At 36.7% G+C, this 25,881-nt stretch overlaps 1 protein-coding gene across 4 annotated transcripts in view; it reads right to left on the bottom strand.

Moving 5' to 3' along the window:
* The window catches only part of PDE4D (phosphodiesterase 4D), a 1,555,180-nt gene that overhangs the window by 777,988 nt on the left and 751,311 nt on the right, over window positions 1-25,881 (bottom strand). Inside the window, exon 1 of one of the 4 annotated variants that reach the window (XM_054489823.2) lies at window positions 18,969-19,566. The exons of the other annotated variants lie outside the window; for them this stretch is intronic. Coding sequence (XP_054345798.1) covers window positions 18,969-19,231 — 263 coding nt within the window. The 5' untranslated portion in view covers window positions 19,232-19,566. Of the gene's footprint in view, window positions 1-18,968; window positions 19,567-25,881 lie in introns of those variants that run through there. 4 annotated transcript variants of the gene reach the window in all.

Here is a 25,881-nt window from a genome sequence, read left to right on the forward strand (position 1 = left end):
TGCCAATGCAATGATCAATTCTCAGTTATTTTAGTTGACCTGTGAGCAGCATCTGCCACAGTTTATCACTTTTTTGTTGTTGTTGTTTGTTTGTTTTTGAGACAGAGTCTTGCTCTGTCGCCCAGGCTGGAGTGCAGTGGCACGATCTCAGCTCATTGCAACCTCTGCCTCCCGGGTTCAAGTGATGATTCTCCTGCCTCAGACTCCCCAGTAGCTGGGATTACAGGCGCCTGCCACCATGCCTGGCTGATTTTTGTAATTTTAGTCGAGACGAGGTTTTGCCATGTTGGACAGGCTGGTCTCAAACTCCTGACCTCAGGTGATCCACCCAAACTGCTGGGATTACAGCCATGAGCCACCATGCCCAGCCATTTATTTCTTCCTAAAACACTTTGTTCATTTGGCCTCCAGATATCACTCTCAATTTTTCTTCAACCTCACTGGCCTCTCTGCTGAGTTTTCCTCATTTTCCTGATGTCTAGATTTTAAAGTGCCCCAACTGTCTCAGGTCTTTTCTCTATATATATTTGCTCCCTGAGTGATTCATCCAGACTTATCACTTTTAATACCACCTATATTTTAATAACTCTCAAGTGTTCATCTCAAGTGCTAATCTCTGCTCCAAACTTCAGACTCATACATTCAGTTATCTAAGTGAAACCTCCATGCAGAAATCTAAGAGGCATCCCCAAAATAAATTTTTTAAAACTAAACTCCTGATCCACCTCCCCTAAAAATGCTCCTTCCACAATCTTCCTCAGCTTGACAAATGACAACTGCATTCTACCTGTTGCTAAATCCACAAACTTAAGAGTTATTCTTGATTCTTCTTTCTCACTCTTCACATCCAATGCATCCACAAATTCTGTTGGCTGTGTCTTCAAATGGTAGACAGAATTATGACCTTTTTTTTTTTTTTTTTTTTACCACTTCTACTTCTCTAGTCCACACTGCCATTACATGTTACCTAGGTTACTTCAATAGTTTAACTGGTCTCTGCTTCCATTTCCCCCACATCTTTACTTTCTACACAGGAGCCTGGATGATTCTTCCAAAACTTATGATAGACTGTGTCCCTTCCTAATACAGACATCCTACTACTAACACTTTTTGCTTCAATACATCACAGTAATCACCAAGGAATGACCCAAGTCTTTACTACAGGCTCAAAGCACTATGTGATCTGATGCCTTTCTGTGGCTCCTACCTCATTTTCTATAACTTTCCCCCCTCCCTCAAATACGCCAATCACATACTTGCTCAGGGCCTTTGCACTTGGTATTTCTTCTGCCTGAAATGTACTTCTCCTGGATAATCATATAGCTCGTTCAGTCATCTCTTTCCGATCTCTGCTGAAATGTCTTACGTACAACTCTGTAACTCCTTACTCTGACTTATTCTTCTATACTGTACTTGTCTTTCTTTGACCCACTGGAATATTTATGTGTGTGTTGTCTTCTCCTTTATTAGAATATGTGCTCTTTAGCCTGGTACAGTGGCTCATGCCTATAATCCCAGCACTTTGGGAGGCCGAGGCTGGAGAATGGCTTAAGCCCAGAAGTTTGAGACCAGCCTGGGCAACATAGTGAGACCCCCATCCCTACAAAAAATAAAAAGTTATCTAGGCCTGGTGGCATGTGCCTGTAGTCCCAGCCACCTGAAAGGTTGAGGTGGGAGGGTCTCTTGAGCCCAGAGCCCAGGAGGTCAAGGCTTAGGTGAGCAGTGTTCATGCCACTTTACTCTAGGCGGTCTGGGCAAAAGAGTAAGACCCTGTCTCAAAAAAAAAAAAAAAAAAATGCCCCAATGTAGGGAAGACTGTCTATTTCATTCAGTTCTCTATCTCCAGAAGAACAATAGGTACACAGAAAACACTCAAATTATTTTTCGAATGGATGAAAAGAAAATAGGATATTTAGCTCCTGATTCTCACCTTAGTGAGCTAGTGATAAAATAAAGAAAATTACCTTCAGAGTAAGATGGTTTTCTGTGCCCAGCCCCTCAGAACTGCTAGATGTGTTCTAAGAATTGTGTACTTTTGCAATTCAGTAAGAAGGAAGGCACAGTCCTCACGTAAATAATGCCTCGGTTCTATGCATCAGAACACAAGTGCCACTAGTAGAATTAACACATCTGATTTGAATGAAAACATCATTGTGTATTCTATTTCAGAAGGATTATCTTGGGAAAAGTAGAAGAGCAGTAGCTAACTGAAAGATGATATAGATTGGTCTAACAGAACTGAGTCTCAAAGTCCAACTATTGAAAGTGTTCAGTGCACATACTTGTGGCTTAGCAAGCTTAGCATGGGGTAAGAACTCAAAATGTCACTTCCTGTTATGTAGAGTGAAGCCGTTAGGAAAGATAACATCATCATGTTTCTTTTATACATATAAATCCCTGGTGTGTGTGTGTGTGTGTGTGTGTGTGATGTGAGAGAGAGAGAGAGAGCGAGCGAGCAAGCGAGAGAGAGATGTTAGCAATCCTTCAAAATCTGATTCCAACCTACCTTCCCTAGAGGCACTCAAACTCACCTAAACCCCATGTAATCCCCATATTTGTTCACACTATTCCCTTGGTGAGAAAACACCTCCTGTCACTTCCCCTCCTTCCGTACTTCACTCCAGTTCTCTCCCTGCTGAAATCTCCCATGCTTCACATTCATATCAAATTCCTTCCTAGGCCCGTCTCTGTAAAATGTGATAATAAAACCTAAACCTAATCAAGTTGCAGTGAATATTAAATGAGATCATCTAAGACAATGCCCAGTGTGGTGCCTGGGACTTCTTTGTGATTATTCCATCTCACTCACGAGGTCTTAAGTGATTCCTAGTACCAGATACAATCTCTCCCTCCCATAAATTCCAACCACTCTTTATGCTTAGTTATGGCAACTATTGTTTTATGGTTGAGTAATCATATTCTATCACCTGTTAGATCATAATCCTTGAGAACAAAGACAATGCCCCAATAACATCCCATATAGTAATTTGTACAGTGTAGACAGAGTATGTGAGTCAAATTAAGCTTCTAGATTTTAATAGGCTCAGATCACCTTCAGTGTTCTATCAACAGTATGTTTACATTTTATTTGAAAGTACTACTGTCTTTCAAGAGGTCTTTTTGTTAAATATATCATTAAAACTTTTAAATAATTTTATGAAACATGTATGAATTAGTAATAGTTCCACTTACAGATGAACTTAATTGTGATTGGTGGAATTTAAATAACCCTAGCATCCCACAGTGAGTAGCAGAGTTGAACTATGCAATAGATTTCTGAACCTCTTTGTATATCACAAGACTGTGCTAGGTGCTATGGATACACCTGTGAATGAGGTGGAACTGGTTCTCCCTTTCACAAAGTTTACTCCCTAGGGCAGCAGTTCTCAACTGAAAACAATCCTTCGTCCCCTACAAGGGAAAACTGGCAGTGCTTGGAGACATTTTGAATTTTCACCTCATGGTGGAAATTAATGTCATCTAGTGGGCAGTGGCCAGGGATGTTCTTAACCTCCTACAATGCACAGGAAAGCCCCCACCACAAAGCATTATTCTGGCCCAGTCATCAGTTCTGCTGAGGTTGAGCAACCCTGCTCTAGATTCGGCTTCAAAAAGAAGGATGAGAAGTATCCATAGGACACAACAACACATAGGGTTGTAGAGATAGGTGCAGAACTGATGACAGATGCTTAGATGCCATGTTAAGGAGTGTGAACTTTATCCTACAAGGCAGGGATTGGCAAATTACGGCCAGTGGGCGAAATTCAGCCTATTTGTTTTTGCAAATACAGTTTTATTGGAACATGCTAATGTCCATTTGTATATTTGTGGCTTCTTTTGTACTACTGTGGTAGGGTTGAATAGTTGCCCCAGAGACCATAGGGTCCGCAAAGCCTAAAATATTTATTTTCTGGCCCTTTTGCTCACCTCTGCTATAGATAGTGGGCAATCAAAGCAGACGGCAGGATAATTAATGAGACAGTATAAGTAGGACGTCCTTAATGGGAAGGGGCTAGTGGCACAAAGACAAGTTAGAATGTTATTGAAATAGATCAAACACAAATCTAAGTATTAAAATACCTGGTGGTATTGGGAGTGAACAGAACAGCAAGAGATAATAGATGAAATAATCCATAGGCCTAGGCAGAAGGAAGGCAAGGCAGAAGTCAAATATGATTTTTTGTTTTTTTGGGAAGATAATGGCCAGATAAACAGAAGTAGAAAAATCCAAAAGGGGGGCACAGTAAGCTTGGTTTTGCGCACATTAAATTTAAAGTAAGAGTGGATCTTCCACGTGGAAATATCCAGAGGAGGCATATGGAACTTGAGCCTGGGAAATGAGGTTTAAGGGTAGAGTTTTGTTAAAAGAGCTGACAGTTGGAATTGAACAGAGGAGAGACACTTGTGGTGCAGGGAACATACGAATAAGGTCAAAGGAATAATTATGGAACCAGGGGTACTTTGAATTAAGGTGCTGGAAACAGAGACAATGAAAAAAAAAGGGAGATCTCGTATGAATAAAGTTAATCCAGTGAATGAGACAGTATCAACAAAGAGGGGTGAGCATCAATTTCAAATGCTAATAATATTTTGCCATGACTAATACTGTGCGTATCAGTAAGTGACTTTAAATGCAAAGGCAATGCTGCTTTAAGTTTGTTTGTGTACGTACGAGTTCATTTGCAAAGAAAACTCTCAAGATGAATGTAAGACAATGTTTGTCTTTAATTTATAGCTGGTCCAACTCTGACTTTTCTTGAAACTTCTGTTTTTTTTACTTCAACGCATATCATTGTCTTCTGAAGTTTCTATCAACAGTGTAAAATGAGGAGCTTATGAATAAAGATTTTAAGGCCAGGTACAGCGACGCATGCCTGTAATCCCAGTACTTTGGGAGGCTGAGACAGGCAGCTCTCTTGATGTCAGGAGTTCGAGACCAGCCTGGCAAACATGATGAAACCCCCTCTCTACCAAAAATATAAAAATTAGCCGGGTATGGTGTTGCATGCCTGTAATCCTAGCTACTCAGGAGGCTGAGGCAGGAGAATTGCTTGAACCCAGGAGGCAGAGGTTGCAGTGAGCTGAGATTGTGCCACTGCACTCCAGCCTGGGCAACAGAGTGAGACTGTCTAAAAAGATGTCCCTTTAAGACAGTTTCTCAACGTATGGCTTCCACATCACCTGTAGGGCTTACAAAGTCGACTTTTTGGGCATCACATCAGACCTATTGTGGGTGCAGGGCTGGCTTCACAGGTGTGACCTATGAAGGTGTACAGGATCCTACTCTCAGAAGGGCCTTGTGCTCGATTGAATGCAGAGCTGTTGCCATCATGAAATTTGTAATATTTATTTGCATAAGGAGCCCTGTATTTTCACTTTACCTGGGCCCTACAAATTACGTAGCCAGTGCTGTAGGAGCATTCTAGCATGGAAAGAAATGAGTTTACAGAGTAAAAAAGATTACAGAGTAGAAAAATGTGGTTCCTTACTTAGCTCTCATTTATTTGCATTGAGATATACTTTTTAAAACACCCATGTTTACACTCTTTGGAAGTAAAACTTGGAATCTACCATTGGCAGGTAAAGAATTTTCCATAGAACAGTCTTTTTTTTTTTTTTTTTTTTTTTGCATCTGTGCAACTACCAGGTAGGAACTTAATAATTACAGTGTGGGAAAACAGAGTACCAACATACTTTCTGCTCAGGGATTAGCATCACCCAATCTAAGTTCAGTGTGTTTACCTGCAACTAAGGGATTGAGAACAGAAGAACTTCTGCAAGAGCAAATGTCTTTCTTCCTATGGTGGAAGTATCAGTGGTTCAGGTTGGTATATTAGATGGTTTGAGATTGTACAAAGATGGTGTTTGGCATAGCTGATGTGGCTTATTGAATTTTAAAATGTTGAATTAAATAAGGAGAAGGTTATTTCCTTTCCAAATCCCTTTCAGTCATTCTTATTACCTTAAGAAGAAAGACTTAATTGTGATCTTTCATATGTCTATATTATTTGCTAAATGCCATTTTAAACAGAGAACAGACCTCGGGCTCAGAGTCTTTGGAAGGTCATGGTTATCTAGCTAAACTTGAATCTATTTTTCCTTGTTTATTGTATATTTTTTCAATTATCTTCTATGCATAATAAATGACGCTAGTTCCAAATTACAGTAATATACAAAGTTTTATTTTTAAACATATGGCCTTTTAAATAAAAATGTAAGTCTACTAGAAATACGAAATGCAAACAGTATAAATGGCCCACAGTTGTACCTAAAATTGTGAAGGTGATTCAAGAATGATCAATGTGTTAGTGAAACTGCTATTCTTATTAGTAAGAGGGCTTTATTAAAGGAAGCCTGGTTCTATTCAGAGGAGAACTGTAGAAATCAGCCTTGTGCATTATCAGCCTGTAATTCATATATATTTTAGTTATTAGTATCCGTAAATCATATGCTGTTCTATTTGGCACTCACTCAATAGAAGGTCATAAAAAAAATCACACTGCACAAAATAAAGCAAAGTAAAACAAATACTATTAACCTAAAGAAGGCAAACAAGCAGTAATGATAATCCAAGTAATCTTAAGTCAGAAAGTTGCTTGCTTCAAAAGGTCAACAATACACACTTCACCATTTATAAATGTGAAATTAGCCATGTAAGAAAATGAAAAACAACAACAACAACAAAAAACTGGTACCCTACTAATAACATAAAGAGGAAGCCACTTTATTTTAATAATAACTAATTTAATCAGAGGGTTATCTCAAAATGGTAATGGGGAAAAATTGGTCTGAAATTACTACAATTTAAAAATGATATATGTATAATATTTAACTGTATAAAAATATTTACATTAAAATAATATTTCTATGCTAAACCCCTTCAAAAAGGTTTTCTATTATTTAATTTTAGTTCTTCTGAAGATCTACTTTGGAAAAATGGTACTTAATTTCTGCCAGTTAAAATTTCTCCAAATTAAAACACGGAAAATGAAACTATGAAGGGTGTTTTTTTGCAAATTTCTCCTCAAAATCTTGACATTTCTTTTGTAAGCTTAGGTCTTAATATATAATTTAACTGTTATAAATTCTAAAAGATAAGGATTAGTCATCAGAATTTAACAAGCTAGTTATTCAGTAATTTCCCAAGAATCATAGATACATTTATACAGATTTTTTTCAGAAATATAACAGGCATAAATAATTTTCAAAGTATAAGCTAAATATTAAAATGCATGTATTTGACAAATTATTGTGACAGAATAATAAGATACAGAATCATTCATATACACCAAAGCCAACTATACCAATCTATGTGGATGTAAACCCAAAACACACACACACACACACACACACACACACACACACAGACACACACTGAGTCATGGTGACAAAGTCCACACAAATGGTTAATCATTGAGTTCAAAGTTTCTTTCCACTATGGCAATCAAAACTAACATCACCAAGACTTCTAGTCTGGAAGGGTATGGATCCCCCTGGGTGTTCAGCATAAAAGACACAGCAACAGAAGGTATGTTTCTCAATTGATCAAAAAACAACTATTTATTGAATGTATATTATTCAGGTGGCACTTGTACCTTCACAGTGGATACAATGATTGATGAATGTGGAGGTTCTTACTTTTTTTTTTTTTTTTTGAAATGGTGTTTCCTCTGTTGTGCAATGGTGCAATCTCGGCTCAAAGCAACCTCTGCCTCCCAGGTTCAAGCGATTCTCCTGCCTCAGCCTCCCGAGTAGCTGGGATTACAGGCACGAACCATCATGCCCAGCTAATTTTTATATTTTTAGTAGAGACGAGGTTTCACCATGTTGAACAGGCTGGTCTGGAACTCCTGACCTCAAGTGATCCACGTGCCTCAGCCTCCCAAAGTGCTGGGATTACAGGCATGAACTACTGCACCCGGCCGGTTCTTACTTTTTAGGAACTTACAGTCCAGCTACATATTTGAAATACAAACATGAACTAGAAGACAGCATAACATAGAAAATGACAAATAAATGTCAACATATTCAGTGTGAGAGCCCAAGGAAAGAAAGATTGCACCCAATGAAGGTAGGTAGTTTTGGCCCTGTATACATTTGCTTACGAAAACCAAAAGTCAGACCACCAACTCAAATGTTTCCACTTTGTTTGCTCTTATTAAAGCTTACACTTTTTAAATTATATTGAATCAAAGAAAACACTCCGAAACACTATTTTTGAGAAGAAAGACAACAATATTAGCTTCTAGTCCCAGAGATATTTCCATTCTAAAAGGAAATATCTCAAGTCAAAGAGACTATTCTATAATGTGGAATTTGGCATGAAGGCTGGCAAAGTGTAAATGGAAGGATATTGTTTTGAGGTAAGATGGGTCTTGGTCCTCCTCTATCTGGCCACCTAGGTCACTCAAAGACAGCCTGTGAGTCAGGCCAGATCTTGTTACCAAGCAGTTTGCTGTTCTGTTGCTTAGTGACTTGAATCAGCCGGCCATCATTCCCAGCTGGCTCTTCTAGAGTCAAACCTTAATAGATTTCTGACTTGATCTTTCTCCTTAGAGCTCAAGACTTTTATTTTTTCTTTCCCTGAATGATTGACTATAAAATTATTCTCTGGTTGGCTTTGTTTTTACACCTCTTATGTAAAAACAACCCTGAATCAAATGTTCTCCATTGACCCCTTTTCACCAAGGACATATATTTCTCCTACACACACATATTTTTATAAGAATATTTTTATAAGGATGTCAACTTCTATACAAGCCACAAGTGTAAACTAATAAACTGAGATTCCACACCAAAAAAGGGTTCTGTCTCTACCTTTCTGTTAACTACTATTTTGTAAAATCTTTGAATATTCATTGTTATAACTTCAATATACATGCAGGGTAGGGTAATAAATGTGAATGTGATTCTTAGCCCAAAGGAAGGTGATGCTGAAAGAAAGAACACAGGATGCAGAGTTAGGAAGACTTGGGTTCAAGTTTTAATGCTATTGGTTTCATAGCTGTCTAGCTGAAAGATCTTGGTTATGCAAGAACTTTTTCTGGGCCTCAGCAGCTGTATATGTAAAGTATGGTTAATAATACTTACATCCAACCTTGGTTGTTTTAAGGGGTTAATGTACACAAAGTACCTGACACATGGCAGGAGCTAAATCATTGATGTCTATGTTATAATTAATCTAAGGTTATAAAGCTATATTATTATGAACCTAAGTTGTTTTATTCCAAAATGAAATCATGTAATTTCTTCTCAGGTCAACTTTTCAAGATCTCCTTTTGAGAATAAGTGCCTCATCTGAAATACTTGGAGAGTATTTATATCCTTAAAACTGCACATAAAATGATTTTTCTGTTTTGCTTATTTACAGTAGAAGAGACTGATGTGTTAAGATGGTATAAAATTGAAGTCTAGTAAAAGAGAATTTTAAATTAGAATCTTTACAGTGATCTATATATTTCCCTATCTGTTACCTAAAATTATGCATTTCAGATGGTGGCCTAATGTGAATACCACCAATACCTTCATTCTGAAGGCCCTGAAGCCTATTTATGAGTCACGGAAATATTAAATAATTCTGTTTCCTGTTTTTACCCATGTAGCATCTACCTTACTTTCTTATAGCAGCAAGTTGGAACTTGTTTCTAATTGCTTATCTTAAATAGACTGTAGTTTGTTATCACTTTATAAATTTAATTAGTCATTACATTTTACTTGTAAATGCCAAATGCCTTTATAACCATATGACTTATTAATAGAGTCTCCAAGTCAAAAAGGTTGAATAACTAAGGTCAAGTATCAAATGGCCAGAAGACCTGGAAATATGTGATTTCAATATACTGAATGAATCACAGCTTTAAAAATATGATTTTTTAAAAAGCAAAACCATTAAAAAAAGACATAATTTTGCTACATTAGAGATAGTAAAGCTTCTTCCTGAAAGTGCTACTTGAAGAACAAATTTGGTAGCTTCCTATCTAAGAAAAAAAAAAAAAAGTGCTGAAACTCCTTTAGTTATATGAATACATAGGAGCTTTTCAATTATAAAGAAATTTACACAAAGAATAATTTTTTAAAAATCAAAGCCATGATTTACATTATTTTATGAACTTTAAGATTCATGTTTTTATTTTCTTCTTATCAACATTTCTGCCAAGTTTGCAAGAAAGACCGTGTCTTCTTAAGAAGAGATTTTACCATCAGTAGCAATGGCTTCAGCTCGTACGAACAGGCTTCACATCCTTTCTCTTTAAGATAAATGTCAATGGTCATGGGAAGTACACATGAATAATAAGCTGTGAGGTTATCCAAGGTTTTCTTCACTTTTTTCTCAATGCCAATTGTCATAATGTAATCCCTGTAATTCCTTAAACATGACAAGCCAATCGGCATGTTCTTTAAAAGGAAAATCTTCCTCAGGTCTTTTGATTTTGTGGAAAGCCAACTATGCCTTTCAAATGGTACAGACACCCTCAACTTGTAGCGCCTTCACCTACCATGATTCCCACAGAGGGCAACAGCCAGTTATGCCACAGACATGGCTGAAGGTTAGGGCTGACTGGTCTTCCCCCAACATTCCAGCAGCACTTCCTGGTGTGCTTCTCAGATGATTTCCCCCAGAAACTTGCTCCCCACCTTCTGGTATTACACTTTGCCTACAGCCCTCCTCTGGGTTCCTAGCTCCCAGGAGACTGGCAGCAATGCTCTTCTCCGGGTATTTTTACCATAAGAGACAGAGAAAAGATAACCTTAAAGCTAAGCAGGGCAGAAGTAAGAGAGATGGAACGAGGGAGAAAGAGACCTCAAAGAGAAATCACTAAATAATGGCTTTGAAAATCTACTCAGTTGTTTGTGTGTGTATATGTGTATTTTTACTCTACAAACTCTAAGTGGCTGTATTTCTCTTTTATAGGTGACAAATGGTATCTTTCCCCTTCTATGACTTGCAAATTTATAATATATTTCTCTCTTAACAACCATAAAAACAACTACAGTTGCTGAAGAAATAATGACTCAGAAAGCAAATGTTTACTTTTAAATATGAGCAACTTTATATCTAATGCCAATGCCTGATAAAAAGAAATTCATAGTAAACAAAAAATATGGCCAAAATCACTTATTTAGCTTCCTAAACACATTTAAGATTTATTAAAAGTCTCCTAAAAGGCCTTTTGAAAGTCCACCTAAATAAATTATTTTGTTGTTAAGATTGTTACTAAGTACTTCTTCTACTGTTGGATATGTTTTAATTAAAAATACATATGTGTACACAAGAATTATAAAAATTATACAGTTGAGTATTACCTACTCACCATGATTCCTAAAGATATCCTACTGCCTAATTTCACTTATATACACGCTGGAACATTTTCCTCCATTTGGTGCATCGAGCACGGTATAAATTGACAATGTTTTCATCTAGTCCTTAATCAGGAATATAATCCCCATGAAATTACTTATATTAGAAAACTGTATTTGGTTTTAATTATATTTGGAATTAAAAATGTTTTTGAGAGATATATCATAAGTAACAAACCTGATGCATCTTAGTGAATGTTACCCATGAATATTAGTTTTTAATGGTTAATGTTTTCAAAGTAGCTTGAAAATATTTCACTAGATAGCCTAAATTGACTGTTAAATTCAGGAAATTACATCTTCATATCCATTATAGTAAAATGACTCAATGTTTTTCATTGTGACATTCACTTAGATTGGAGTATGATACTGACAGACTGTAGTAACAATATTTTAAGAGTATAAACAGTAGGGTTTTTGGAGGCAAATTGACATAGAGTTGTGCATTGCTTATTCTAAGTTCTGAGAAATGTGTCATTAGGCAATTTCATCATTGTGCAGACATGTTAGGGTGTACTTACACAAACCTAGATGGTATAGCCTATTATACCTAGGCTACATGGCATAGCCCATTGCTCCTAGCCTACAAACCTGTACAGCATGTTATTCTACTGACTATTGTGGGCAATCATAACACAATGGTTAAGTATTTGTATATCTAAACATAGAAAAGGTACAGTTAAAAATACAGTATAAAAGATAAAAAATACAGTATAAAAGTATAAAAGTGTATGGGGCACTGACCATGAATGGAGCTTACAGGACTGGAAGTTGCTCTGGGTGACTCAGTGAGTGAGTGGTGAGTGAATGTGAAGGCCTAGGACATTTCCACACCCTACTATAGACTTTATAAACACTGTACACTTAGGCTACACTTAATTTATAAATATTTTTATTTCTTTGATATAAGTTAATTTTGGTTACTGCAACTTTTTACTTTATACAACTCTTAATTTTCTTTTAATTGTTGGCTCTTTTGTAATAACACTTAAAACACTAACATCATACAGCTGCACAAAAATATTTTCTTTATATCTTTATTCTGTAAGCTTTTATTTTTATTTTTATTTTTTACTTTTTAAATATTTTTGTTAGAAACTAAGACACAAACACACATTAGCCTAGGCTTACACAAGGATAGGATCATCAGTATCATTATCTTCCTCCTCCATATCTTGTCCCACTGGAAAGTCTTCTGGGGCAATAACACGCATGGAGCTGTCATCTCCTATAAGAACAATGCCCTCTTCTAGATACCTCCTGAGGGACCTACCTGAGGCTGTTTTATAGTTAACTTTTGTATATAAGTAGGAGGAGTACTCTTTAAAATAATGATAAAATACACAAATACATAAACCAGCAACATAGTTATTATTAAGTATAATACATAACTATATATGCTATACGTGTATAGGACTGACAGCACGGTAGGTTGTTTGCACCAGCATGCCCACAAACACAAGAGTAATGCATTGTGCTATGGCTTCACTAGGTGATTGGAATTTTTCTGGTCCATTATAATATTATGGGACCACCATCAAATATAGAGTCCATCATTGACTGAAATGCTATTACATGTGTGTACTGTTGAGCATTTTAAAAAATGATCCAGGTATATATAAATATGTGTGTATATATGTAGGTATATAGATATATATATGTGTGTGTATATATAGGTACATATATGTATATACATGTATACAGGTACCTATATGTGTATATATGTATACAGGTACATATATGTGTATATATGTATACAGGTACATATGTGTATATATGTATACAGGTACATATATGTGTATATATGTATACAGGTACATATATGTGTATATATATGTATACAGGTACATATGTGTATATATGTATACAGGTACATATATGTGTATATATGTATACAGGTACATATATGTGTATATATGTATACAGGTACATATATGTGTATATATGTATACAGGTACATATGTGTATATATATGTATACAGGTACATATATGTGTATATATATGTATACAGGTACATATGTGTGTATATATAAGTATACAGGTACATATGTGTGTATATATATGTATACAGGTACATATGTGTGTATATATGTATACAGGTACATATGTGTATATATGTATACAGGTACATATGTGTATATATATGTATACAGGTACATATATGTGTATATAATGTATATAGGTACATTATGTGTATATGTATATAGGTACATATAGGCATATATATGTATATAGGTACATATAGGTATATATATGTATATAGGCACATATAGGTATATATATGTATATAGGTACATATATGTATATATGTATATAGGTACATATACGTATATATGTATACATATACACACATATTTTATATATATATTCACAACTCAATTCCTATGCTATGTACTAAAAAAGAGCAAGCTGCTCAAGGATATATATAATATATATTGCTTGCTCTTTCTCATTTTATAGTATGGCATATTATGGTAGATATATATACATGTATCATCTCTATATATAAAATGGTAAACACACAAACAGGATGCATACATATGAAGTTAAAAGATAATGACATTCAATGAAGAACACACTGATTTCAGGATCCTCTGCGAAGGAAGAATAGGATGGGTGATAGCTTTAGACATTATCTGTAACATTTTATTCTTAAAAAAATAAAAGAACTGATGCAAACAATGACAAAATTTTGGCATTTAAAAAATCTGAGTCGTGGATATATAGATGTGTATTATAAAAATATGAAAAAATTATAACTTAAGTGATTATAATACTAAATTACTTTTTAAAAGAATATGTGAAGATAACAGGTTTTATGATTTAAATATGACTAAACAGCAACTTTTAAGTTCCCAAAGACTGAAAACCAGCATTTCTACCTTGTTCTTCTAAAACTTTATTTAGGCCTTACACCCCAAAACTGTGCTTAAAATTCAATGAAGAGAAAAGCCTGAAGAATGTGAAGAACTTCCTGATTTCAATTTTCCTGAAATAAACTAGTACTGGAAGTTAAGTTTTCTTCACCAGAGATTCCACTGACTTCGTAGTTACTGCTGATGATAGAGGGAATCCCCTACCAGATGAAATCTGAGTCACGTCTATAATCACTAGAACTACAAGGCATTACATGTTAAGTAAAAGCAGTCAAACAGATTAGTGAAAAGCAGAGACACAAGAGAGTTCTAATCCTAACAGATGGTGCCAGACCAAAACCAGTGCTCAACACATACTAGCTAGTGATAAAACTATTACTAGTAAGCATTGAGAGTATCAGAGACAAGAGGCACAATAGAAATCTGTTCCTTGAAAGAAGGAACAGATTACTTCCAGTTGGGAGAACTGGAGGAACCTTTTAGGAAAACCAGGAATTTTAAAGATGTATTTTTACAGTGGGCAGAGAAGAGACACCAAACCCCACAGTTCTGCCTCAGTAGTATCTCTCCTTTCTGCCTTCTCCTTTCCTACAGTAATAAAACTGACATACACTGGTTTCTTTCAACTCTTGTCTCTTCACTCTAATTCATCCACAAATGACTGACAGAGTAATCATCTAGAAATTTAAACATGATCCTAAAGGTTCATGCAGACCAAGGCTGGAATAATGGGCACGGAGCGCATAATAAAAAAAAAAAATTAGCTTATAATGACACCCACTAAAGGTCCAGCCCTACCCAACCACTTAATTTATACATAATTGTACTTAATTAAACCACAACCCCCAATAGATACCATTCCTAGAAAACTGAGTAACGGGGAAACTGAAGCACACGTTAAGTAACTTGACCAAAGTCACACAATTACTAAATGCAAAGTAAGAATTTAAGTTTAGTCTCTTTTCTAACTGCTTTGGTGCTGAGTGACACAGCACCTAGAGTATGGTGTCAGTTCAGTAGCTATTCTTTAAATGGATCATGAAAACCCAAGAGAAGTCTAGATAAAAACTACCTGGTAAATATAGCATATAGAAATGAAATAACAGGATGTTTACTTAAGAAAAGAGAAGTCCCTTTTTTTTTTTTTTTTTGAGACAGTCTCGCTCTGTCACCCAGGCTGGAGTGCAGTGGCACAATCATGGCTCACTGCAACCTCCGCCTCCTGAGTTCAAGTGATTCTTGTGCCTCAGCCTCCTGTGGAGCTGAGATTTCAGGCACGCATCACCATGCCTGGCTAATTTTTTGTATTTTTAGTAGAGACGGCGTTTCGCCATGTTGCCCAGGCTGGTCTCGAACTCCTGAGCTCAGGGACTCCGCCCTCCTCAGTCTCCCAAAGTGCTAGGATTATAGGCATGAGCCACCGTGCTTAGCCCAAGAGAAGTCTTTTTTAAGAGCATGAGAACACTAAAATATTGATTAATTAATTTGTTTACAGACATTTATTAAGCTTCCACCATTGACCAGCCATCATGCCAAGCATGGGTATACCAAACTGAATGAACAGGGCCCTGGTTCTCTGGTGGGTTACTCCAAGCCACTTGCCTTAGGGCTTCACAATGGAAGGGAGCAAAAATTCAAGCTGTAGGATTCCCAAAGCAGATCTTGGATCCATGGATGATAGTTACAGGGAAGGAGACTTCTACTGTTTAGAAGCAAGGTCTTTCCAATCAACAGCCCTATCAAATAACAGAAGTGCTTCTGTATAATCTTCATCAAGGAGGTTTGACGAGAGGTTCAAGGACTTGTTATTACAGATGTTATTCTAGGAATTCAACCATGGCATATGTTATTACAGATGTTATTCTAAGAATCCAACCATGGCATAGAGGGTAAATCAGATAGCCCTTAACATACTATATAACCAAGATAGGTTAGCCACCAGCACTTTTACCTTATGCCTTGGAACAGAGCTATGTTTTCCAGCCTCCTTTGCAGTTAGATGTGGCCATAGAACTGAGTTCCAGCCAGAAGAATACGAGTATAAGTGACATGTGCACTTCCCGGCCTGCCTGGTAAAAGCTCACACACACCATCCTCTTTCATGGTCTTTCTCCTGATTCATCTGAGCCTGGCGACCTTGGGAATCACATGTCGCAAATAATGGAACCACAGGACGGTAGAATTCCAGGTCCCTGAGGCACCCAGTGGCTGGGGCAGGCTGCCTCCCCACAAAAAGCAGAAGCAAGAAATAAAAATTCACTGTGCCAATCCAATGAGATTTGGAGAATATTTTGTAGAACAGCAAGATTATCTTAGCTAAAACAGATGCCTTCCAATATTATTGATTTATTCTACCATGGTATAAATTATTGGAAACCAACAAACAGTTCTTGATCAACTTTGTAATAATTAGGTACAGAATAAACATGTTAGACTCAGCAGGTATTAAATGTATGCATAGCGAATGGAGGGGAATACCAGGAGCAGGAAACCAACACTGTGAGGCAGTACACTGTAGTAGCAACAAATTAGATACAAATATATTTATATTTATGTCAGAACAATTTGAAACATATTTTCAAAATTCTCCATAGTGCTTAGTACAAACTGTGAAAGCACAAATGAGATTTTTGTCAAAAGATGCCTGTGGATATTATGAACGTCTTGGGGCTCATTCAACCAATATGGAAAACTTGAGATACTCTTTCCAACTCCCTTGCCTGATGGTTTTAGTCCATAGGGGAATCTGCTTCCTTCTGAATTACTGAAAATCAATACCATGATTTTTATTTCTGGTTTCCATTGCTCTCTTTATGCTTTTCTTACTGGGCTGTGACCTGATACACTAAAATGAAATATTGATAGAAATTGTGCTCATGAAGTTTTTCCAAATAGCACCAGAAAAGGAAGTGCCAGAAATGTCAGAAGAAAGCCTATTTTCATGGGATTTCCTGCCTTGGTTACATCCCGACATGTCTAAATAGTTCAGATAACCTCCAGCTGAACTCTAGGTTGCTCCACTCAGACAGAAATCAAACAGCTGAGTTGAGGGCCACTCATTCAGCAATAGGTGCAATTTAGGAACTGCAGTGATAAAGCAGCGGAACCAAAAGGGACACTGGACACGGAAATTCTGGTCCTGGCTCCGTAGGAACTCATGCCAGCTCTCCTGCTCTGGCACCCGATGCCTGGCCTTGAGCCAACCTTCTCCTTCAGTGCATCTCCCAGTGTTTATTCATGCCTTTCTTTTATTCACTGTTTGTTGCTCACAATTTTTTCCAAAAAAAAAAAAAGTCTTCCTCAAAGAGAAGCCATCATTTCCCAATAATTTCTTTAAGACAGAAAAAGTCAATGTTTGTCTCACTCCTCTTATGGCCATTATATCTACCAAACTCAGAAATGCCATCTAGGTGTTAAAATCTTGGGGACAATAAGAACACCTTCCCAGTCAGAGATCTAGCTACTTAAAACCAAAGTTTTGAGGTTGGTCATGTCTTTGGGTGTGACATGCTTTTTTATTTCCTTTGTCATTGACTTTCATCTATAACATCAATGCATTCCTGAGCACGGTCTTATCACTAGTTTAGATTTTAATTCCTTTTTCTTTTTGCTGCTTTCCTCCTAAAAGCCTTGTTTCTGCTTTTTTTTCCCTCCCATTGCTAACGTACATACTGTTTAGTTAGTTATGGCAAAACTGTATAAAAATTATTTAGTCATACAGTTTCTCAACTAACACACTCATTCTTTTTTGTTTTCTTTATCGTAATTTATACTCATCTTATCAAAATGTAGATGTAATGTATAGAACCTACTACTACCTGAAATTATCTAAGTGTGTAACATAGACCCTAGTACTCAGACTTACTGATCAGAGCTTGGAATGGCCTCTACTCAGGCAGAAACTCCAAATACTCCAAATAAGCTCACATGATGGTCTGTTTTAATATTCGAGTTTTTCTTCTTCTTCTTTTTTTTTTTTTTTTCAAGAGCAGGAAAAGATCACGAATCCTCCAGAAAAATACATGGAAGCATATGATGAAACAAATTCACCCATTATAAAGAAGATAAAAATATTCACAAAGAAAATTAAAAGATTGGCAAAATATTCTAACTATCCAAATTCAAAGAACACAACAATACTACCAAGTACCAGCCTGCAACTTTCTGCGTAGAATTCCTAATCCCTTTCTTTCCTTTGGAAAGGCATGTTTAAGATTATGAATACTGTATATCAAAGTCAGGAGTGAGGAAGGGCTTTATGAAGACACACCATTACACACACACTATACGTGTCTCTGTTCAAGTGGGGATCATGCAGAAAATAGAGCAAACTATGATTTTCCTCCCCTCATTTCTGGTCCTTTCTTTCCTCAGCTGTTGGGGAACCTGGCAGGGAAATTAGTTTAAGGAATCAAAGAAACGCCACCACGTACGTATGGGAATAAAACTGCATTCTTATTTGACATCTGGCATCCAATTTTCTTGTAGGAACTTGCAATAGGAATTGAACTTTGAGAACCACCCACCTCAACCACTCCTAGTACCAGTCTCCAGGATTCTTGCCCTGACTTGGACATTTGTGGGATTTATGGTTAAGGGAGATTACTTGGCCATAAATCCCCGCTGAGGAATGATGATGGTCCTCCCTCCCTACTCCCAAAATTAAAGGCGCGAGAGCAGGAATCCCTGAAGGGAAACGGCCACCATTTCTGCGTGGTCTGCGCAAACCTTACCATGTATGTGCCACCGTGAAACGCCGCTGTTTGGGGATGTTGCTGCTGAGAAGCATTCTGCGCAGAAGCCTGGGGGAATTTCTCGGAGAGGTCACTGGAGAGAGCTTGGGAGAAACCGATTTCCTCGCTGTCTTGGGCTTCTCATGCTGCAACAGGTTTTCTCGCAAGGATTTCACAAGGTCTTCGTTCAGCCACGGGTTTGGACAATGCGGATTATCCACTTCAGGTACTGTTAAGGTGTCCGGGCTTGTCTGCTGAGCCATTTTCCTGGTCAACTTTGTACAGCTGGCAAGAATCCAGGACAACGTGGTTCCCTCGCTCACGGTCCGGGAAATGTCCAGGGAAGCAGGTCGGAGCCTGCTGCTGTTAGTGCATTCAGTCGCCTGCCTCAGTCTCTCTGTAGAGCCTGGGGCTGGGTGCAGAGGAGGCGAGCGCACTCCTCCGCGGAAGCGTATTAAACGTCACCCCTCCTCTCCCAAGCCCCTGCCAAAGATCACTGACAAGCTCGCATAGCAAATGAACAAGGAGGGAAAGCACCGGGCTCGCACGGCTTTGTCCGTGCTGCAAAGCAGCCTGTTAAAACTATTGGAACTAATGCGCCGCAGCTGCGCGAGTGACTTCTGCTGCTTATGTACATAAAAAGTCCTTGGGGGAGGGCTTAACCATCAGATGCCTGCTGCTGGGTTGTTTGGCTAGTCTTTCCATTTGCTTATTCCTGAATCCAAAGGAAAGAAAAACTTTGAACTTGACCTTCGTCTCCCGCAGGGCTATTTATCTCCCTACAGTCCACGTTCATAAAAGAAAAATGCCAATCCTTTGTTTTTTTCTCTCTTTTTTTAAATAAGGGAAGAATAAACAAGCACTAGCTACACAAGGAGAAATACTTCCCTGCTTACTAAACTCAATCTGATGAACCATGTAAGACAAATCCCATGAGAATGAAATTGACTTTTTCTCCCTCTGTCTCTAGTTAGAACCCAAACAAACAAAAGGTTTCAAAATACTACACATGGAACACTTTACAGGTTGCAGTTGTGTTCTACAACCTTATTAATTATGGCCCTTTCAAAGAACTAACAACACTATTTAGACTCACAAACGATATATATTTTCTCTTTGCATTTAAACTAATGCCCCTCCAGAAGGACAGATAGTTTTCATAAGAGTAGTTTCAATTACTATTTGTGATATATACAATTTCATGTATTCAAGTATAAGAGAGTGGAATACATCTAGCTTTTCGTGATTTCCTTTATTGCTTTTTAATGTAAGATTTTTATGTGTGATGAATAGAGCTTCAACAAACTTATTCAGAGAACTTAAAATAAATAATTTTGCAATTGGAAAAAAAGTAAAAATGTTGTAACAAGAAAGTATGAAGTAAAGCCTGTTAAATCTCATTTATGTGGACACAGAAGTGCAGACATTAAACAGCATTGGAAAGAAACTCAAACCTTTGCATAGGGAAGTTCCCAGTAGCTTAGTGACGCTACAGACCATGTGGGATTGAAATCAAATCACATTTCTAACGATCTAGGAATATTTTATGTTTTTTTTAAAACACAATAACTTAGGGAGCTACAAAATGCATCCGAAAAAAAAAAATGGAGACTGGAATGATTCTTTTTGTTTCCTATGATTACTATTAGGTCAATTTTAAAAGTTTCTTCTGTTTCCCTGCCCCCCTGGTTGCTCCACTTTAAGTTCCAATTCCTTGCCTTTTAAATGTTTACAGAAAAGTGTACTCTGAGGTTCTATTCACAGCAGCACAGGGTCAACCACTTGGTCCATCTTTCCTGTTAGCATGCCCACAACAATTCAATGACACATAAGTGCTATGACTTCATCAAAAAATGTTAGACAAATATTTGAATTTGAAGAATCAGGGTATGATTATTCTTATTCTCATAATTTTTACCAATATAAAAGTTTTTGTCACTTTACATCATTAAGTGGCAAAGTATGTGTGTGCATGTGTGTGTGTATTATCTATATATATACTATACTTCTATAAAGTGGGCTGAGGGACTGACAACGGCCTTAGAAGTTGTGCAAAACAGGTGTGCAATGCTTGCCCTCAAGGAGCTTGTAACTTAATGGAAAGGATTGGACCATACTTAGAAAAACATACCAGAACAACTGGAAAATGAAATAATCAGATGCAGAAAAGTACAATGAAAATGAAATGCATATATGATGAGAAAACTCTGGGTAAAGTAAAGTTTAAGAAGGGAAGGTTCAGAAATTGATGGAAAGAAAGAAAAGAAGTGCACTTTAGGAGTAAAAACTAGAATGGACAAATGCAATTAAAAATGTATTTGTACATGTTTTTAGTTTTGTGCAAAACAAAACAAAACAAACAACAACAACAAAATTAAAGGCTCAGCAGTCTAGACACAAAGCCTGTTCAGGTTCAAAGAAATAAAAAATTCAGATGATAGGATAAGTGAGAAAAACTGATACGTATTAAACTGAAATGGCAAAAAAAATTATTTTAGAAAAAATCTCTAGTTTCTGAAGACTCAGTTCCATTCAACAAACATTTATGGGCATTTATTTTTTGCCAGACACTATAATGGGTGCTCTAGGGTATTTAAAGATTAGCTTGGCCAGGTGTGGTGGCTCACACCTGTAATCTCATCACTTTGGGAGGCCAATGCAGGAAGATCACTTGAGCTCAGGAATTCAAGACTAGCCTGGGTAACATAGCAAGACCCCATCTCTATAAAACATTAAAAAATAGCTGAGTGTGGTGGCATGAGTCTGTAGTCCCAGTGCTACTCAGGAGGCTGAGATGGGAGGATTGCTTGAGCCTGGGAGGTTGAGGCAGCAGTGAGCCATGATCATGCCACTGCACTCAAGACTGCATGACAGAGTGAGACCCAGCCTCAAAATAAATAAATAAATAAAAAGATTAGCTTGATACTATATCTCTATATCTGCCTTTGGGGAGCTTATAGCCTAATAGGATAGATGACAAGTGCAAAATGATTGACATGAAAAAGTGTAGCCCAAGTACCCAGATGAGATCCTGGAGGCTGGAGATATTTAAATGTCTGGCTCTAAGTAGAGAAAAGTGACTCTTAGTGACCAAGTAAAGGAAGAGATGATACTAAGAATGATATGGGCGACAGAGCGAGACTCCATCTCAAAAAAAAAAAAAAAAGAAAAGAAAAGAAAAGAAAGAACGATATGGCAATAATAGGGAAATTCATTGAGTTCAAGGGACTCTGGGTTCTAGTTCTTGCTTTTAGCCACCTTGTAGAAGAGCTTACAAAGAGTAAACTATTTACATGCTGATCTTCTCATAAATAGTATGCCACGTAGAATGTTCAGAGAGTCTAGGCACTTTGTTAATGATCACAATTAAGCTAAATAGTAGATATAACAATATTCTATTCAAAATGCATTGATCATTATGGTTAACAAAAGCATTCTGCAGATCTCCCATTGCTTTGGTGTATGTTAAAGGATTTCAGTGTATTTGGTTGGTGCAAAAGTAATTACAGTTGTTGCCATTAAAAGTAATGAAGCAGGATTGAGAGTTTCTTTACAGGTCCCCATATCCCATTATTATTATTGATTCAATTTCCTAATGCTTACTATTACCCTCCTAAATCTGCCAAATGATATATGATATGCATACTGCTTTTTAAAACTACAAAATTAATTTTGTTTTGAGAATTCTTGGCCAGTCTTTGAAATAACTTGAAAAAGCCTGCAGTGTTTCAAAGTCATGCTTGAAAATTGCTGCCTTAGGAAACACAAATTGTAAGGTTCTGAAGATAACCAAAGGTGGGTGAGGTTTGGACAGACTGGCAATTTTTTCTTATGTTAAGGCAGAGGGTCAGAGGGCACTCTTCCAACAGGAGCACTCCACAGCTTGTGTTTTTCACAAAATCTCTTTAAAATTAGCTGCCAGGAACTTGTCTGAAAAACACTGTACTGTAAGTGACAGCCAAATAAGGCCTCAGGTTTTAATAAGTGGAAATTTGAAAGTGGGCGAAATGTTTTGATAAAGTCACCCACGCCTAGAACAGCAGATAACATCTCTTAACTTCATAAAAGTTTTCCTAGATACCTCTTTGTGGATTTTTAAAATTTGTGGGTTTTTTTAGATTATTTGGAATCCTTGAAAATGTTTTGTCTCATTAATCGTTTATAGGTGGTAACAAGGAAGATGAGATTTTCACATGTTCTGAGACAAAAAGTGTGCTTTTGTCTAGGTAAAAACAAGCAAGGCTAGATTTCCCACAATGGAAAGGGAGCAATGATGTGGCTCATTCAAAAGGATGGAAGAAATGATTTATACTCAGCTATGGAAAACATTGTATGCTTCTCCAAACTATGTTCTAATTAGATAAAGAAGGGTTAAAAGGAGATCGCTTTCAAATTGTCCACAGGATATAGTCCATGGAAATGACCTGATAGTGGGAGAGGTTATGTTGTCTACTGGATAAGAAGGTATGGGTTAATTTTAGAAATGAAAAGTTTATTTTGAACCCAGAAGTACTAGTTACTAGTTGTGTTACTTTACTTTTCAGTGGCTCAGTTCCAGATCTGTGAAATAGGACGATAATAATGAGGATGATGATGATAGTAGCTATTGCATAAGAAGGCTACGAGGATTAAATGTGTTAATCCCCATGATATAAAGTGTTTAGGAGAGTGCCTGGTACACAATAACCACCCAGTAAATAAAAATCTACCCACTATGTGATACAAGGAACTTAGAGAAATTCACTCTTAGTAGATATCAATTATGTACCAGGAACTTTGCATTTTATTTCCCTTAATCCTTGCAATCACACTTAGGGTGTTGTTTTTGTACTACAATTTTAGAGATGAGGGCATAAGGAGGTTAAATAACTTGCCAGAGGTCATATAGTTTACCAATGGCATAAATGGGATTTAAATCTGTGTCTATGAGGTGCCAGAGCCTCTATTTTGACTCTACATTATACAAACCCAAAAGGAAAGCAGATCTAGTATTTAAAATAGTTTATGGTTATTTCTATGGAAAATAGTAGGCACCTGAGTCCCCTGAGTTCTTAATCTAGTTAACACTAAATTTTGCCCTTGGCTACTCTCAGAATATACACCAAGTCGACCTGTAAAGCCTGCCAAGTCATGAAGTTCTTTCTGAGGCATGGTATTGAAGTAAGGGCAGCTGAAGGTGGAATTCCTGAGATATTTTTTGTTTTTATGTTCTTTTCTCATCTATATACCTGTCTTCTTTCAATATGAAGAAATTTTAATTAAACTCCATGATAGTTTTCCACTTAGCCAAATAATATATTCTAAAATTATTTTATCTTAAATTTTCATCATGATTATTTTTCATTATAAAGTTTGATGATAAAATTATATCATCCCCTTATCTAAAAGCACATCTGAACACTGTAGAACATGGTTTTTCAAATCATCATCATCATCATCATCATCATCATCATCATCATCAACCTTTTATTAGGTACTGGGCTAGTAGGCGGAGATTTCCAAAAAAGTAAAATATCTACTTTAGAAGGAAATATAAATAAAACTCCCAACAAAGAAAATAAATACTAAGAATCAAATTAATAATAGAAATGATTGGTGCCTCCTGGGTTAAAATGAGTGACCAATAATTTATTTAGACAGAGAATAACTCAAAAACAAGGCAGCGCTTGAATTAAGTCTTGAAAGAAGGTACATATGGAGGAATAATGATAGGTTTGGAGAGATAGGTAGTTTAGGGGAGGTAAGATGCATTGGATTTTTAGACTTTTTACTATGGAAAAATCAGTAAAATTTACATGGTAGGTGGGTAAACAATATATAAAGAGATTTAAATAAGTTTAACCTGGTTTTAATATGTTCTAAAATTTGCAAGAGGAGGATTCTAAAGATCTTATTTCAATATTTCCTATTCAATATGAATTTGTGTAGAAATGGAAAGAAAGTGAGCACAAGAGTTAGAAAGATTTGTTCATTGGCTGTATATAAGCTTGGAAGTCAATACAGAAGTCAAAAATTCATCGGATATTTCTTATACATTCCACCCAATTAAACATCAAAAGCCAGTAAACAGTTTTTTTTAAGAGTTTCTAGATTTCATTGAACAAAACAAATATATGTCTTGATTTACATGAGAGCTATATTTTCAGCATATGATGTGCTCTTCTAAGATCAATTCATTTTAATAAAAAGATCAAATCTAGTTATATGGGATTTTTTTTCCTAGATTAAAACTAAATGTTAGAGTGATCTCTGCTGAAACAGTATGTCATTATTTCACTTGAAAGAAATGTTAACATTTTATAGGCCACAACTTATAATGGCTTTTTTTTCTTTCTTTTTTTTTTTTTTTTTTTTTTTCTGAGACACAGTCCAGCTTTGTTGTCCAGGCTGGAGTGCAGTAGTGCCATCTCAGCTCACTGCAACCTCCACCTTCTGGGTTCAAGTGATTCTCCTGCCTCAGCCTCCTGAGTAGCGAGTAGCTGGGATTTCAGGCACCAACCACCACGCTGGGCTAATTTTCATGTTTTTAGTAGAGACAGGGTTTCACCACATTGGCCAGACTTGTCTCAAACTCCTGACCTCAAGTGATCCTCCCGCCTTGGCCTACCAAAGTGCTGGGATTACAGGTATGAGCCACTGTGCCTGGCCTATACCAGCAATTTTAACACAGCATGTTTATTTTATTTCGGAGAAAAGTTGCAATACAATTTAGGTAAGAACCTTCCCTTTCCTCCTAATATAGTCATTCTAAAAATTCTAATAATGAACGGAAATTACTTCTAATTATTTTGCTAAAAGGAAACCCCAGAATGCCCTCTCTAAATATTACTCTAACTTCAAAGAAGAAAATAAATTTTGATAGCCACTAAATGTTTAACATATTATAATACCCTATATTTCTGGGTTTTATTTC

This window comes from Pongo pygmaeus, chromosome 4, assembly GCF_028885625.2.
Source record: "Pongo pygmaeus isolate AG05252 chromosome 4, NHGRI_mPonPyg2-v2.0_pri, whole genome shotgun sequence".
NCBI lineage: Eukaryota > Metazoa > Chordata > Mammalia > Primates > Hominidae > Pongo > Pongo pygmaeus.